Genomic DNA, 16,218 nt, shown 5'->3' on the forward strand with positions numbered 1-16,218 from the left:
TACAGACTTTTCTAAAATGTTGGTCTGCTGCTTCGTTTCTTCATCACCTCACAAAATAAAAGTCCTGCATAAGTGTGTGGTGTTGGCAAGCAAGCGCTGGAGAACGGTATTGTGGGGGTGCATGAACCAGTTAATTTAGTAAGGCTCTATAACAGTCCTAAACACTTACTGCTTCAGAACCTGTCACTGATTTATTGACTTTCATTACTTCCATTACTCACTATGGGCCACAGTGGGCCTGCTATATGTCTCACACACACACAGCCCCTGCGCAGTGTCAGGCCCTGAGCTGCGGTCCCTCTAATTTATGTTTGTGTTTCCCAGTGGAGTAGGTCTCAGTGGAAACTTAGTTAAAGATTCCCTGGCCTCCAATCTGGCCAGTCTACCTCATGAGAACATTATTTACCTGTCTAATGTTAGTGGCTATGCTTCACCACCGATATAAAGTCAGTCCATCATGTTGGACGTTACAGACCACCAAATGTATATTATTTCTCTGAGTTGGCTGAGTTATAAGATGGCAGGGTGATGCAGTTAAGGCATTGTGCTTCAGTAATGTACTTGACTGTAAATCTAGTCCTGAGAGAGTGTACTGTGAGTGGAACCATGTGGTTGGCAAAGTGCTTGTTGAGAGAGCGAGCATGACCACAGTGGCCTGTTGGCCTGGGTATTCACTCCTTATTAATGCAGGGGACTGGGTCTTGTCCTGAGCTCTCCCTGTACTATTCAGTGCCTCCCTCTACTCCTACTTTCTTATACACTGTTTATACAAAAGTATGTGGATACCCCTTCAAATGAGTGGATTTGGCTACTTCAGTCACACCCGTTACTGACGTGTATAAAATTGAGCACATATCCATGCAATCTCCATAGACAAATATTGGCAGTTGAATGGCCTTACTGAAGACCTCAGTGACTTTCAACGTGGCACCGTCACAGGATGCCACCTTTCCAACAAGTCAGTTCGTCATATTTCTGCCCTGCGACAGCTGCCCCGGTCAACTCTATGTGCTGTTATTGTGAAGTGGAAAGGACTCAGCCGTGAAGTGGTAGGCCACACAAGCTCTCAGAACGGGACCGCTGAAGTTCGTAGCTCGTAAAAATTGTCTGTCTTCAGTTGCAACACTCACTACCTAGTTCCAAACTGCCTCTGGAAGCAACAACAGCACAATAACTGTTAGTCGGGAGCTTCATGAAATGGGTTTCTATGCCCGAGCAGCCGCACACAAGCCTAAGATCACCATGTGCAAATCCAAGCATTGGCTGGAGTGGTGTAAAGCTTGCTGCCATTGGACTCTGGAGCAGTAGAAACATGTTCTCTGGAGTGATGAATCACGCTTAACCATCTGACAGTACGACGGACAAATCTGGGTTTGGCGGATGCCAGGAGAACTCTACCTGCCCGAATGCGTAGTGCCAACGGTAAAGTTTGGTGGAGGAGGAATAATGGTCTGGGGCTGTTTTTTTATGGTTCGCGCTAGGCCCCTTAGTTCTAGTGAAGGGAAATCTTAACGCTACAGTATACAATGACATTCTAGACGATTCTGTACTTCCAACTTTGTGGCAGCAGTTTGGGGAAGGCCCTTTCCTGTTTCAGCATGACAGCATGCAAAAATCGAGGTCCATACAGAAATAGTTTGTCGAGATCGGTGTGGAAGAACATGACTGGCCTGCACAGAGCACTGACCTCAACCCCATTGAACACCTTTGGGATGAATGTCAATGCCGACTGCGAGCCAGGCCTAATCGCCCAACATCACTGCCCGACCTCACTAATGCTCCTGTGGCTGAATGGAAGCAAGTCCCCACAGCAATGTTCCAACATATAGTGGAAAGCCTTCTCAGAAGAGTGGAGCCTGTTATAGCAGCAAAGGGGGGACCAACTCCATATTAATGATTTTGATTTTGGAATGAGATGTTGATACAGCACTAGTTTAACACATTAGTCCTCAGATGCCCTGTCCTCTGCTGCCTTTGCTTCTAATGTAAACTGTCTGCCATTGTGCTGTATTTTCAGATAAAGGCTTGTTTGGATTATGCAACATGCATGCTAGAAGGCTGTGTATCTGGGGAATGACTTTCCCTCCTATAGTTCTCTCTATGCTGCTGCATATCTTGGTTGGCAGGGGAGAATACATTGTTTCCCATATTTGTCTGACAGTGATTAATAATGAATGACATCCAGTGTTGAATTGTTCCCTGCATGTTCTGGGATTAGACAGCAACGGCCCTTCATTATATAATATACTACTGTACCAACATTAGGATATAGGATGTCACTGTACTAGAAACATAAAGATATTGGATGTACCAGAGATATGAAACAAGCTTGAGCCCTGTTTGGGGAATAAGAGTAAGCAAGTATGTAATGGTGGAAAATGTGTATGTGTGTGCATTCTTGTGTTAGTGAGCAACTGTTGGTGTTCACACTGGTAGGTGTGTGTTAGCAGCTACAGTAACTAGCTGAGCTGTATGAACCTTGACTGTTTGTTGGCACTCCCTGCCCTTAGGAGTCCAGCTCTCTGTCTCACCTCGCTGCGATCACACTAAGCCAATTGCTAATAACTGGCCCTCATGGGCCTGAAACACACACACACCTAAGTAGGGAGGATTCTCTCTAGCTGAGCTATTTGCAATGTGATGATCCACGTCTTCTCCAGCCTAGTCACAGGAGACCGTCTATTCTCTGTACACCTCACATCTCAGGCCAGTAGAGAGATGGACGTCATGATTTATCACAAACGATGGCTGTGTGATATCTTGGCAGATAGACTAGCATGGCAGAGCCTGGTTAGTATGATGCTTCAAGGTCTGATGTCATGATTTCACACACATAGATATTGAGTAACTAGATTTCCACCAGTGCCCGGCTGTGGTGTAAATCTCTCCAGTAATCTGAGATCTCTGGTAATTGGCTGTTCCAGCAGATTCCTCTTATTTGACAGAATAGTTTGATCGACCGCAGAACACATGACATCGTTTATGTTAACTACAAGAGGGAAAATAAGTGGTATTATTATTGGAATAACTGTTGACAAAACCGTTGTTAAACTGTCAAAATATCCTGTTATCTGTTTATCTTCATCAAAATAAATAAAAACATGAACTTTTAAATTTATACTTCTTTATTGATGCATACAGTATGTACAATAATAAGTTATATATACACTTACATTTGTTTCCATGAAAAATAGTTTGTTTCTGTAGTCTAATCAGTGGAGCTTTGTGATACTGAGGTAAGAGAACCAGGTTCTGTACATACAGTACAGTCAATCATCTTCTGTCATTCAGCGGCCTACCTAACCTTCGAGCCTTCCGTTGATGCTGTGTTTGGATGGGAAAGAACAAGGATAAACTAAAAGAAGCCATTATGGATACCTGCTAAATGATGAGCATTGTACATGCACATTTATGATTCATATACACTACCGGAGTCCAGACCCTTTAAACGTGCCTAACTTGAAACACCAGAGCAGTGAAGACACACTGAGAGATGGGATTGTGCCTCCCCAGTCACTCAACAGAAACAATATACATGGAGGTATAGAAAGCCACCGTTTAAACCAGGAACCTCTTGTTCCTGAAATGTCTTTAGCTAGGAGCTTATCACCATTAGCTGATATGTGCTGAATGGCACAATATGGCTGCCGTCCTGTGGCATCACCCAGAATTAGCATCAGAGCCAGGCTGACCATAGTGTAGTGTAGCGCTGGGTCTTCTGGTGTCCTGTTCTCCTGCATTTCTCAGGCTGCAGAAGGCTTAGTCTGTCTATAAGCTAAGCTCTTTAATGGTCTCTGGCATCTGGTATTTACTGGTTCATTGGTTTTAGTGGTTAATTAGGTGCTGAAAGTCTTGACTGTAAACCACAACATTATTAGATCAGACTGCCACAAGTCAACCAATTAGAGCCAGCGGTAGCAGCTGACCGCTGGGGGTGGGGGTGGGGGTTGAGAGGATCTGGGGCCACGGGGATCCTGGCAGAGAGAGGTCCATTATGCCCTTTTCAAAATCTCATATTATAATATGTACAAAATGTAATTTATATAAAATCTCTATATATTTTTTTATCAAAAGCTTTTGTTGAGGCATCCAGCGCAAAGTTAATTGCCAGAGGGAGACAGAGAGACGAAAAAGAAGGAGAGAGATCTGAAATCTAGGAAGGCCTACTGGCATTCTTCATGTGGAGGGGTACGGGTGTTTGATTGTGAATGTATGTGTGCGGGTATGTGCACATGGGTGTACTGCATCTGTGCATAAATGTGTGTTCATGTGTGTGTGGGAGTCAGACGCTTGCACAGCGTGGTGAGGACAGAGGAACAGTGTGTGTGTCTCCTCCTCCCAGCACATCAGAACACAGTGACTCCACAGCATCAAGTCTCTCTATCTGCACTAGTCTGGTGAGCAGGTCTGGGATACTATAGCCGGCGGTACTGATCCTTTCAAACAGCTGCAGGCCGTCACTCATCCCTCCGATCTCATCCCTCTTCAGGCCAAAGCTCTCTGCCAGGTGTCTCCAGGTCTTCACCACAGCTGCCTCGCTACTGTAGGAGGAGCTCAGCATCCGACTGGCCTTCTCCAGACAGTCAAACGGTAGTTCTGTAGGACTCAGACCTGGGGAGAGGAAGGGAGAAGGAGGGTTAGGGATGTGTGTGTTGTAGCAAGAGTTCAGCATACAAGTGTCCTTCGCTAGACAGTTGAAGGGTAGTTCTATAGGGCTGAAGCCCGGGGTGGACGTGTGAGTTCTCACCCTCGGCTACACTGCAGGCTCTAGCATACAGATCCAGGATCTTCTTCCTCCTGCTCTGAATCTGAAGGAAGAGACAGAGTGAAAGGTAGAGTAGGTTATAAAGTAATTACATTGCAATGCATTGTAAAAGTACATAGTTGGATCTGAATGACTGTGTTCTCTCTCACCCCTGTAGCCTTGTTGTAGTTGTTGTTATTGATGATGTTAGCATTGCCATTGCTAATGTTGTTAGCGTTGATAGGACTGGTGGGGTTGGATCCAGTCTTATCCCTGTCGAGAAGCCCCAAAGAGAGCAGGCAGAGGTCCGGCTTGTTGCCCAGGTTCAGAAGACAGAGGCTGGGGTTAGGATCAGCCGCCCCCTGCCTCTCCAACGCTGCCTCCTCATCACTGTCCATACTACGACTCAACAGCTGCTCGTTCTCTGACGATGCATCATTCTCACTAGGGAGGAGAGAGAAAATCAAGTTGAGTTGTCAAAACTCAAAACCTTTTGTTTTGCAGTGTCTAGTTATGGTAATGTGCTGTAGCTTCAACCTTAATGTTATACTGCAAATAGACTCATGTTTTATATTACATATTTAGCTTCAGATCCACAGAATGTTATTAACAGTGTGTGTAAGACTGGGAAGTTCTCCCAAAAACACCTTGTTGACAAAGATTCTCAGAGATAAGCACACAATAGCAATGTTTCACTGACACACACACACACACACACACACACACACACACACACACACACACACACACACACACACACACACACACACACACACACACAGGCATTGTTTCCTAGTCACCCTACACCCACTCAGGCAGCGAAGGCGGTGAGTTAGTACATCCTCTGGCATGCAGCTAGCCACACTGTTTACCACTGCTGAGTCTGGCTAGGTGATGTAATGCTAATGTTAATGTGTGTGTTATTGTGTGTGATGACATGTGAGTAGGTCATACAGACCATATACAGTGTGTGTACATGTGACTTGTGATACTGTGTGTATGACACAAACTCATCCTCTGTGTCTACCCATATTTACGTAAATGTGTATGTATCTTCCCCTTGCTATACCTACCTGTGTCTGTCTGTCTGTCTGTCTGTCTGTCTGTCTGTCTGTCTGTCTGTCTGTCTGTCTCATGAAGAATTTCATTGTCTGCTAGTGTGGGGTTGAGACAGACAGACAAACAGAAAGCGAGGAGAGAACAGAGGCGAAGGAAAGAAAGGGAGGAGAGGACAGAGAGGGGAAGGAGAGAGGGGACAGAGAGGTGAGGGGACAGAGAGGGGAAGGAGAGAGAGGGAAAGGGAGAAGAGGACAGAGAGGTAAGGAGAGAGGGGACAGAGGTAAGGAGAGAGGGGACAGAGAGGTAAGGAGAGAGGGGACAGAGAGGTAAGGAGAGAGGGGAAGGAGAGAGAGGGAAAGGGAGAAGAGGACAGAGAGGTGAGGGGACAGAGAGGTAAGGAGAGAGGGGACAGAGAGGGGAAGGAGAGAGGGGACAGAGAGGGAAGGAGAGAGGGGACAGAGAGGGGAAGGAGAGGGGAAGGAGAGAGGGAAAGGGAGAAGAGGACAGAGAGGGGAAGGAGAGAGAGGGAAAGGGAGAAGAGGACAGAGAGGGGAAGGAGACAGAGGGAAAGGGAGAAGAGGACAGAGAGATATGTAGAGAGGGGACAGAGAGGGGAAGGAGAGAGAGGGAAAGGGAGAAGAGGACAGAGAGGGGAAGGAGACAGAGGGAAAGGGAGGAGAGGACAGAGAGGGTGGAAGGAGACAGAGGGACACGGATGAGAGGACAGAGAGGGGAAGGAGAGGTAAGGAGAGAGGGGACAGAGAGGGGAAGGGAGAAGAGGACAGAGAGGGGAAGGAGAGAGAGGGAAAGGGAGAAGAGGACAGAGAGGGGAAGGAGAGAGAGGGAAAGGGAGAAGAGGACAGAGAGGTGAGGGACAGAGAGGTAAGGAGAAGAGGGGACAGAGAGGGGAAGGAGAGAGAGGGAAAGGGAGAAGAGGACAGAGAGGGGGAAGGAGACAGGGGAACGGAGAGAGGACAGAGAGGTGAGGGGACAGAGAGGTAAGGAGAGGGGACAGAGAGGTAAGGAGAGAGGGGACAGAGAGGGGACAGAGAGGAAAGGAGAAGGGGACAGAGAGGTAAGGAGAGAGGGGAGAGAGGAAAGGAGAAGGGGACAGAGTAAGGAGTGAGGGGACAGAGAGGTAAGGAGAGAGGGGACAGAGAGGGAAGGAGAGAGAGGGAAAGGGAGAAGAGGACAGAGAGGGGAAGGAGAGAGAGGGAAAGGGAGAAGAGGACAGAGAGGTAAGGGAGAGGGGACAGAGAGGTAAGGAGAGAGGGGACAGAGAGAAGGAGGGGACAGAGAGGGAAAGGGAGAAGAGGACAGAGAGGTATGTAGAGAGGGGACAGAGAGGAAGAGACAGAGGGACACGGAGGGGACAGAGAGGTAAGGAGAGAGGGGACAGAGAGGGAAAGGGAGAAGAGGACAGAGAGGGGAAGGAGAGAGAAAGGGAAAGAGGACAGAAGAGGGGACAGAGAGGGGAAGGGGACAGAGAGGGAAGGAGAGAGGGGACAAGAGGAAAGGAGAGGACAGAGAGGTAAGGGGAGAGGGGACAGAGAGGTAAGGAGAGAGGGGACAGAGGGGAAGGAGAGAGGGGACAGAGAGGAAAGGGAGAGAGGGGACAGAGAGGGGAAGGAGAGAGAGGGAAAGGGAGAAGAGGACAGAGAGGGGAAGGAGACAGAGGGAAAGGGAGAAGAGGACAGAGAGGTAAGAGAGGGGACAGAGAGGGGAGAGAGGAGACAGAGGGAAGGAGAGAGGGGACAGAGAGGGAAAGGGAGAAGAGGACAGAGAGGGGAAGGAGAGAGGGGAAGGGAGAAGAGGACAGAGAGGGGAAGGAGACAGAGGGAAAGGGAGAAGAGGACAGAGAGGTATGTAGAGAGGGGACAGAGAGGGGAAGGAGATGAGGGGACAGAGAGGGGAAGGAAGGTAAGGACAGAGGGGAAAGAGGGGAGGGGAGAGGACAGAGAGGGGAAGGACAGAGGAAAGGGAGAAGAGGACAGGGGACAGAGAGGGAAGGGGAAGAAGAGGACAGAGAGGGGAAGGAGACAGAGGGAAAGGGAGAAGAGGACAGAGAGGTATGTAGAGAGGGGACAGAGAGTGGAAGGGAGAAGAGGACAGAGAGGGGAAGGAGACAGAGGGAAAGGGAGGAGAGGACAGAGAGGGGAAGGAGAGGTAAGGAGAGAGGGGACAGAGAGGGGAAGGAGAGAGAGGGAAAGGGAGGAGAGGACAGAGAGGGGAAGGAGAGATAGGGAAAGGGAGAAGAGGACAGAGAGGGGAAGGAGAGAGAGGGAAAGGGAGGAGAGAACAGAGAGAGAAGGGTTTTGGCTGGGCTATAGAGTACTTAGCCCCATCTCTCTTTACTTCTCTTTGCCTCTCTCTACTACCCACCCACCCTCCCCTCTCTCTTTCTCTCTCTTTCTCTCTCTATATATCTCCCTCACCCCCCTCTCCATTCCACCTCCAGGGCTAATCTGTGCTCAGCTAGTTTACCCTCCAAAACCAGAATCACTTTGCTTCAGAAATGACCCACACAAGGGGGCAGACACACACACACACACACACACACACACACACACACACACACACACACACACACACACACACACACACACACACACACACACACACACACACACACACACACACACACACACACACACACACTGTCTCCCCACTAAAAGGGCTAGCAGCGATGGTCTGCTGCAGTGACTTGTCCTGTGGTAGTCTAATTATGGGCAGATCCCGAAAAACAGATAAAAGAGCCTCTCTGTCTCTGAGGCCCCCAGTCAACCCCTACACCCCCCACACACACACACACACACACACACACACACACACACACACACACACACACACACACACATGCACTAAAACACGCTTGCAGACAAGCACTCAAAGGCACAAATAAATACAGACAGACCCAAACATGACCCGAGCGATATTGGTAACCGTTTCACATCTTTTGCGTTTGTCTGTTCAGAGTGTGTTTGATGTGTCATGTGCGCTGGTGATTATGATACCTTACCTTTTCACCGTCTTCGGAGGCGTGGGTTTGAGTTTGTCGAATTCATCCTTTTCAGAGAAAATTACAACGTTGTCTGAAAAAAAATATATAATCATTTATAAAATATATAAATTAGGATGTTTAATAAGTGACATCTCATTCCAAAATCATGGGCATTAATATGGAGTTGGTCCCGCCTTTGCTGCTATCACAGCCTCCACTCTTCTGGGAAAGATTTCCACTAGATCTTGGAACATTGCTGCGGGGACTTGCTTCCCTTCAGCCACGAGCATTAGAGAGGTCAGGCACTGATGTAGGGCGAGTCAGTTAAGAACAAATACTTAATTACAATGACAGCCTACTCCGGCCAAACCCGGACAGCGCTGGGACAATTGTGCGCTGCCCAATCACAGCCGGGTGTGATACAGCCGGGATTCGAACTAGGTACTATAGTGATGCCTCTAGCACTGAGATGCAGAGTCTAAGATCGCTGCGCCACTAGGGAGCCCACATATGAAGGTGCAGTGAAATTCCTGATGGATTGGATGATACTCGTCTCGTAAATTATCTTGAAAACGCATACTTAAAAACTGGATATGAACCAATCCTCCATCTTTAAGACAATGGAAAAAGCGTGCATGACTGAGAGTAACAAAATGTTGCAATTTGAGGACATGTAGTGCAGGCATTGGAGATAGGGGGGAGAATAAGTGGGTCTGGGCGAGAGGTCGACCGATTATTATTATTTTCAACACTGATACCGATTATTGTAGGACCACAAAAAAAACGATCCCGATTAATCTGCCGATTCGTATTTATTTATTTATAATAATGACAATTACAACAATACTGAATGAACACTGTTATTTTAACTTAATATTACATTACATTTACATTTATTATTAAACATCAATAAAATCAATTTAGCCTCAAATAAATAATGAAACATGTTCAATTTGGTTTAAATAATGCAAAAACAAAGTGTTGGAGAAGAAAGTAAAAGTGCCATGTAAAAAAGCTAACATTTCAGTTCCTTGCTTAGAACATGAGAACATTTGAAAGCTGGTGGTTCCTTTTAACATGAGTCGCCAATATTCCCAGGTAAGAAGTTTTAGGTTGTAGTTATTATAGGAATTATAGGACTATTTCTCTCTATACCTTTGACTATTGGATGTTCTTATAGGCACTCTAGTATTGCCAGTGTAACAGTATAGCTTCCATCCCTGTCCTCGCCCCTACTTGGGCTCGAACCAGGAACACATCGACAACAGCCACCCTTGAAGCATCGTTAGCCATCGCTCCACAAAGGCCGTGGCCCCTGCAGAACAACAACTACTTCAAGGTCTCAGAGCGAATGACGTCACCGTTTGAAACGCTATTAGCGCGCACCCCATTAACTAGCTAGCCATTTCACATCGGTTACACCAGCCTAATCTCAGGAGTTGATAGGCTTGAAATCATAAACAGCTCAATGTTTGAAGCACAGCGAAGAGTTGCTGGCAAACCCACGAAAGTGCTGTTTGAATGAATGCTTATGAGCCTGCTGCTGCCTACCACCGCTCAGTCAGACTGCTCTATCAAATATCAGATCATAGACTTAATTATAACATAATAACACACAGAAATGCGAGCCTTAGGTCATTAATATGGTCAATTCCGGAAACTATCATTACGAAAACAAAACGTTTATTCTTTCAGTGAAATACGGAACCGTTCTGTATTTTATGTTTCCTCCATAAGTCTAAACATTGGTGCGCCTGGCTTCCGGGTCGGATGCCGGGTTGGATGTGTTAAGAAGCAGTGCGGCATGGTTGGGATGAACGCAAGAGAGGACGCATTTGGCAAGTTTCGATATTGCCTGCTCCTGGATTTCTTTTAACTAAATATGCAGGTTTAAAAGTTGTAGCGATGAGACAAGATAATAACTACTAACAATTGGATACCACGAAAACGGGGGTTCCTAAAGAATAAAAATAAATAACCAGGGGAACAGAGGTCCCATTATTTTCCAAATAAATCTATTAACAGGACTGTAGTGTTCAAATGCAATCACATCAATGTTTAAAGCCTGTAAATGTCTTGTACTGCCAGCCTAGATAGTGTATGCCTCAGAGACGTCAGACCTACACTCATAGTTCCCAGCTCTACCGGAGATGTGAATCATAGAGTTACGAAACAGCTACTCAATACACACAGACATGCGTGCACACACACTTTTCCCAATACATAAACACACACATACAGTATGCTTTCACCAATTCACTTAGAACATATAAACATACTCTACATTCAGTTTCGTGAATAAAACACTTTTGTTTGATTCTTAATTTGCAAGCCTAAACAGGTTGATTTCTAAACCTAAAGGACTGTATGTATAACTATTACCATACCAGAGGTAAAATGGTAGGCCTACAGTTTGTGAGACGCCAGTAGGTGTATTATTGTCAGGTAGAATGTTGATAACATTCTAGTTAGTGAGAGGGGAACACTGACAGCCTAGAGCTAGGGCCACAGTCTAATCTAAACATTCCAACATGCTACGCTCAATCAGTGTCAAACCCACAGACACCAGGCATGACAGACAGCCACCACGGATGAGAATGCCTTTATGTTAGTTATAGACTAGACTATAGATTAAGGCTGAGGTCCCAGCCGGTACTATACATTATGTTAGTTATAGACTATAGATTAAGGCTGAGGTCCCAGCCGGTACTATACATTATGTTAGTTATAGACTATAGATTAAGCCTGAGGTCCCAGCCGGTACTATACATTATGTTAGTTATAAATTAGACTATAGATTAAGTCTGAGGCCCCAGCCGCTACTATACATTATGTTAGTTATAGACTATAGATTAAGCCTGAGGCCCCAACGGGTACTATACATTATGTTAGTTATAGACTAGACTATAGATTAAGCCTGAGGCCCCAGCCGCTACTATACATTATGTTAGTTATAGACTATAGATATAGCCTGGGGCCCCAGCCGCTGCTATACATTATATTAGTTATAGACTAGACTGCAGATTAAGCCTGAGGCCCCAGCCGCTACTATACATTATGTTAGTTATAGACTAGACTATAGATTAAGCCTGAGGCCCCAGCCGCTACTATCCATTATGTTAGTTATAGACTAGACTGCAGATTAAGCCTGAGGCCCCAGCCGCTACGATACATTATGTTAGTTATAGACTAGACTGCAGATTAAGCCTGAAGCCCCAGCCGGTACTATACATTATGTTAGTTATAGACTAGACTGCAGATTAAGCCTGAGGCCCCAGCCGCTACTATACATTATGTTAGTTATAGACTAGACTGCAGATTAAGCCTGAGGCCCCAGCCGCTACTATACATTATGTTAGTTATAGACTAGACTGCAGATTAAGCCTGAGGCCCCAGCCGCTACTATACATTATGTTAGTTATAGACTAGACTGCAGATTAAGCCTGAGGCCCCAGCCGCTACTATACATTATGTTAGTTATAGACTAGACTGCAGATTAAGCCTGAAGCCCCAGCCGGTACTATACATTATGTTAGTTATAGACTAGACTGCAGATTAAGCCTGAAGCCCCAGCCGCTACTATACATTATGTTAGTTATAGACTAGACTGCAGATTAAGCCTGAGGCCCCAGCCGCTACTATACATTATGTTAGTTATAGACTAGACTGCAGATTAAGCCTGAGGCCCCAGCCGCTACTATACATTATGTTAGTTATAGACTAGACTGCAGATTAAGCCTGAAGCCCCAGCCGGTACTATACATTATGTTAGTTATAGACTAGACTGCAGATTAAGCCTGAAGCCCCATCCGCTACTATACATTATGTTAGTTATAGACTAGACTGCAGATTAAGCCTGAGGCCCCAGCCGCTACTATATATTATGTTAGTTGACTGTCGTGTGGTTTTCTGTTCCCTGAGGTATCATTTTGTAAAGCTGTGTTGTAGTGTCTCACCTGGAACATCTTTCTTGTCCTCCTGTTTGTTGGTCTGAGCCTCCACAGCCTTCACCACCTGACCTGAGCAGCACGCTGCACACGGAGAGAGAGAACGTTTAGTAACTGTGCACACTGACGTCCCATTTAACACAGGGAGGGAACCTAACTGAAACTGTGTGTGTATGTGCGTGTGTGTGATTGTTACCCTGTCCGCTGGGCTTGGCTTTGAGGATGTAGAACATGATAATGAGGACGATGGCGATGGCCATGATGAAGATGGTTGACATGGCAATGATGAGAGCGGTTGCTAGGTGACCCTGTCCTGTGGCGTCTTTGTGAGGGTGAGGGAACATGGTAGTACTGCTGGTTGAGACACTGGGGACTTTGGTAAGCATGCCTGGAACACACAGATACTACACAGTTACTACACAGATACTACACAGGTAATGAATCTAAGGGTAGCCATGACCCTCATGATGTCTTACCCCTCAGGGTTGTGTGCTTAGTCCCCTCCTGTACTCCCTTTTCACCCAAGTTTACCGAAAACACAACGATGGTAGGCCTGATCACTAGCTAGCTAACATTAGCGTTAGCCACCTAGTCACCTAGCTAACTTTAGCCACAACAAATTGGAATTTGTAACATATCATACATTTAGCAAATTGGTAACATATTGTACGTTTAGCAAATTGGTAACATCATATGAATTTTAATTCGTAAACATATCATGATGGACTTCCACAAATTAACACAAACTATATGAGACATATCATACTAAATGGAGTGTCTCAGATTTACGTACAGAATAATATAAAATGCTCTGAGTCCACATTGTTCCTACAGTGAGACATCAGAATAGACCAAGGCTTTCAACACTACAGACAGATGTCAGAATAGACCAAGGCTTTCAACCCTACAGACAGATGTCAGAATAGACCAAGGCTTTCAACCCGACAGACAGACATCAGAATAGACCAAGGCTTTCAACCCTACAGACAGACATCACAATAGACCAAGGCTTTCAACCCTACAGACAGACGTCATCTCCTCTAAAGCTTTTGGACAATTTTATGCTGCTTCAGACTTTATTTATTCACTGATTAGATCAGACTGACGAGGTCTATCATTGCATGAGACTGCTGCAGTTACATTAGACAAACCTGGGTTCAAAGTTTAAACCCAGTCTGTTACAGTAGATGGTGGTAAACAGAGGCCAGACAGAGGTTGTATAGATATGTATAGATGCATATAGCCTGGAGAGATGGTATGACAGGCTGCTGTTGAAGAGACGACCCAGTGCATGTGGAAACATGTTAATCATCTTTTTCATGCCCTCCAAACTTTTTAATTATCACACCGCGCCATGCTGGGAGCTAGCTGGGCTCAGCGGTAACACACACACACAAACACACACGCATACACACGGAGCTGGAAGCCGGAGTAATTGACAGATTACTTGGCGAGTGCTAGCCTGTCTTGACCCTGAGCTAGTAACTCTATGCTTCAAGTACATATTTCAAGCATTCATTTGAAACAGTTAATTAAAATGTACCCTCACACGTTCCCTCCCTCCCTCTCTTCCTCCCTAACTCACTCCCTGCCTGGAAGAAACAATTAGACACTTGTTAAAACGTTTGTGTTTGTTGGTATACACTCATCTGTCCTCCTCCCTCCTTCCCTCTCTCTCCCATCCTCCTCATAGCTGCTTACAATCTGTTTGAGGTTTTCATATTTCAAAACACAGTCATTCAAATTACACATATATATTAATTTCCGGTCAAAACAATGTGCCAGTGAGTGTTGGTTTGAGCGACGGACACAAAAACAATTCCTGGGTTTGAGCATTAACACGAGGAAGCAGTTCCAGACGCTGGCGGGTTAACATCCTGCTGCCTCGCCCTGTGCTCTGTCTGTCTGTGTTCATTAACTGGCCCTCACTCGCCTGACCTTACAGTGATCGCTCTCCGTCCCTCTCGGCCTGTGCTCTGTCTGTCTGTGTTCGTTAACTGGTCACAGCCCTCACTCGCCTGACCTTACAGTGATCGCTCTCCGTCCCTCTCGCCCTGTGCTCTGTCTGTCTGTGTTCGTTAACTGGTCACAGCCCTCACTCGCCTGACCTTACAGTGATCGCTCTCCGTCCCTCTCGCCCTGTGCTCTGTCTGTCTGTGTTCGTTAACCTGTCACAGCCCTCACTCGCCTGACCTTACAGTGATCGCTCTCCGTCCCTCTCGGCCTGTGCTCTGTCTGTCTGTGTTCGTTAACTGGTCACAGCCCTCACTCGCCTGACCTTACAGTGATCGCTCTCCGTCCCTCTCGCCCTGTGCTCTGTCTGTCTGTGTTCGTTAACTGGTCACAGCCCTCACTCGCCTGACCTTACAGTGATCGCTCTCCGTCCCTCTCGGCCTGTGCTCTGTCTGTCTGTGTTCGTTAACTGGTCACAGCCCTCACTCGCCTGACCTTACAGTGATCGCTCTCCGTCCCTCTCGCCCTGTGCTCTGTCTGTCTGTGTTCGTTAACTGGTCACAGCCCTCACTCGCCTGACCTTACAGTGATCGCTCTCCGTCCCTCTCGCCCTGTGCTCTGTCTGTCTGTGTTCGTTAACTGGTCACAGCCCTCACTCGCCTGACCTTACAGTGATCGCTCTCCGTCCCTCTCGGACTGTGATTCGGTGAAACGGTGTGTTTGTGTTGTAGAAGTAGTAAAGTATAGTAGAACGTACACTCTTTAGTGTTGCGCGGTGCGTTCTGACACGAGTGACAGACCATCCCATACAGGTTCCTGGGCCGGTTCTCCTGGATGTAATACCTGACAGAAAGGAAACACAGAGAGAACCTTTAGAGAACAATACTGATACAGTACCTAGTATTGTCTTCTTATATTCAGAGATGTTAGATATATTGTGAATATGTACATATTTGACAGGAGAAGTGTCACAATAACAGCTGAGGTGAAAAGGCTAAACTGACTGCTGTATTGATGCCCAGAGGGGAAGGAGTGATACTGTATACCATTAGGTTAGATAAGGTATTATATAGCCCTGAGCTGTGACAGAGGACGAGAGGGGAAGCTGCTTCAGAGCGTGGCGTCCTCTAGGCCTCTAGGGCAGAGAGGCTATCATTAATCAGAGATGACTATTAAACCAAATTCAATCAAACACCAACACCCGATCTCCAGGTTAGAGCACCGACAAAAGCATTAAACGTGAGATTAATAAAGCCTAGAGGAATTTGGTGAGTATTTTGATTCCATCACAGCAGCAGTCAGACAGTGTTCAGTATTCCTGCCCCCAATACAGTACAGCTGAAAGAGTGTATCTATTAAAGCAGCCAGTAATGTTATGCTAAAACACTCCAGTCTGTATATTGACTTTAAACTCAATTGAAACCAGAGAATGCCTTTGAGGTGGTCCAGCCACTGAATGATATCATATGGTGGAAAGGGAGGAAAGGGGTAGAGAGAGAGAGAGGAGGGAGAGA

At 46.3% G+C, this 16,218-nt stretch overlaps 1 protein-coding gene across 1 annotated transcript in view; it reads right to left on the bottom strand.

The window, feature by feature from the left end:
* Window positions 1-3,107: 3,107 nt before the first annotated feature.
* LOC118371341 (tumor necrosis factor receptor superfamily member EDAR) overlaps window positions 3,108-16,218 on the bottom strand; it is a 54,796-nt gene continuing 41,685 nt past the window's right edge. Inside the window, exons 5-11 of the mRNA XM_052493482.1 lie at window positions 15,462-15,547; window positions 12,948-13,139; window positions 12,761-12,835; window positions 8,823-8,895; window positions 4,915-5,188; window positions 4,748-4,808; window positions 3,108-4,611 (exon numbers count right to left, since the gene is read on the bottom strand). Coding sequence (XP_052349442.1) covers window positions 4,283-4,611; window positions 4,748-4,808; window positions 4,915-5,188; window positions 8,823-8,895; window positions 12,761-12,835; window positions 12,948-13,139; window positions 15,462-15,547 — 1,090 coding nt within the window. The 3' untranslated portion in view covers window positions 3,108-4,282. The remainder of the gene's footprint in view (window positions 4,612-4,747; window positions 4,809-4,914; window positions 5,189-8,822; window positions 8,896-12,760; window positions 12,836-12,947; window positions 13,140-15,461; window positions 15,548-16,218) is intronic.

Source organism: Oncorhynchus keta, chromosome 34 (assembly GCF_023373465.1).
Source record: "Oncorhynchus keta strain PuntledgeMale-10-30-2019 chromosome 34, Oket_V2, whole genome shotgun sequence".
In the NCBI taxonomy this organism is placed as follows: Eukaryota; Metazoa; Chordata; class Actinopteri; order Salmoniformes; family Salmonidae; genus Oncorhynchus; species Oncorhynchus keta.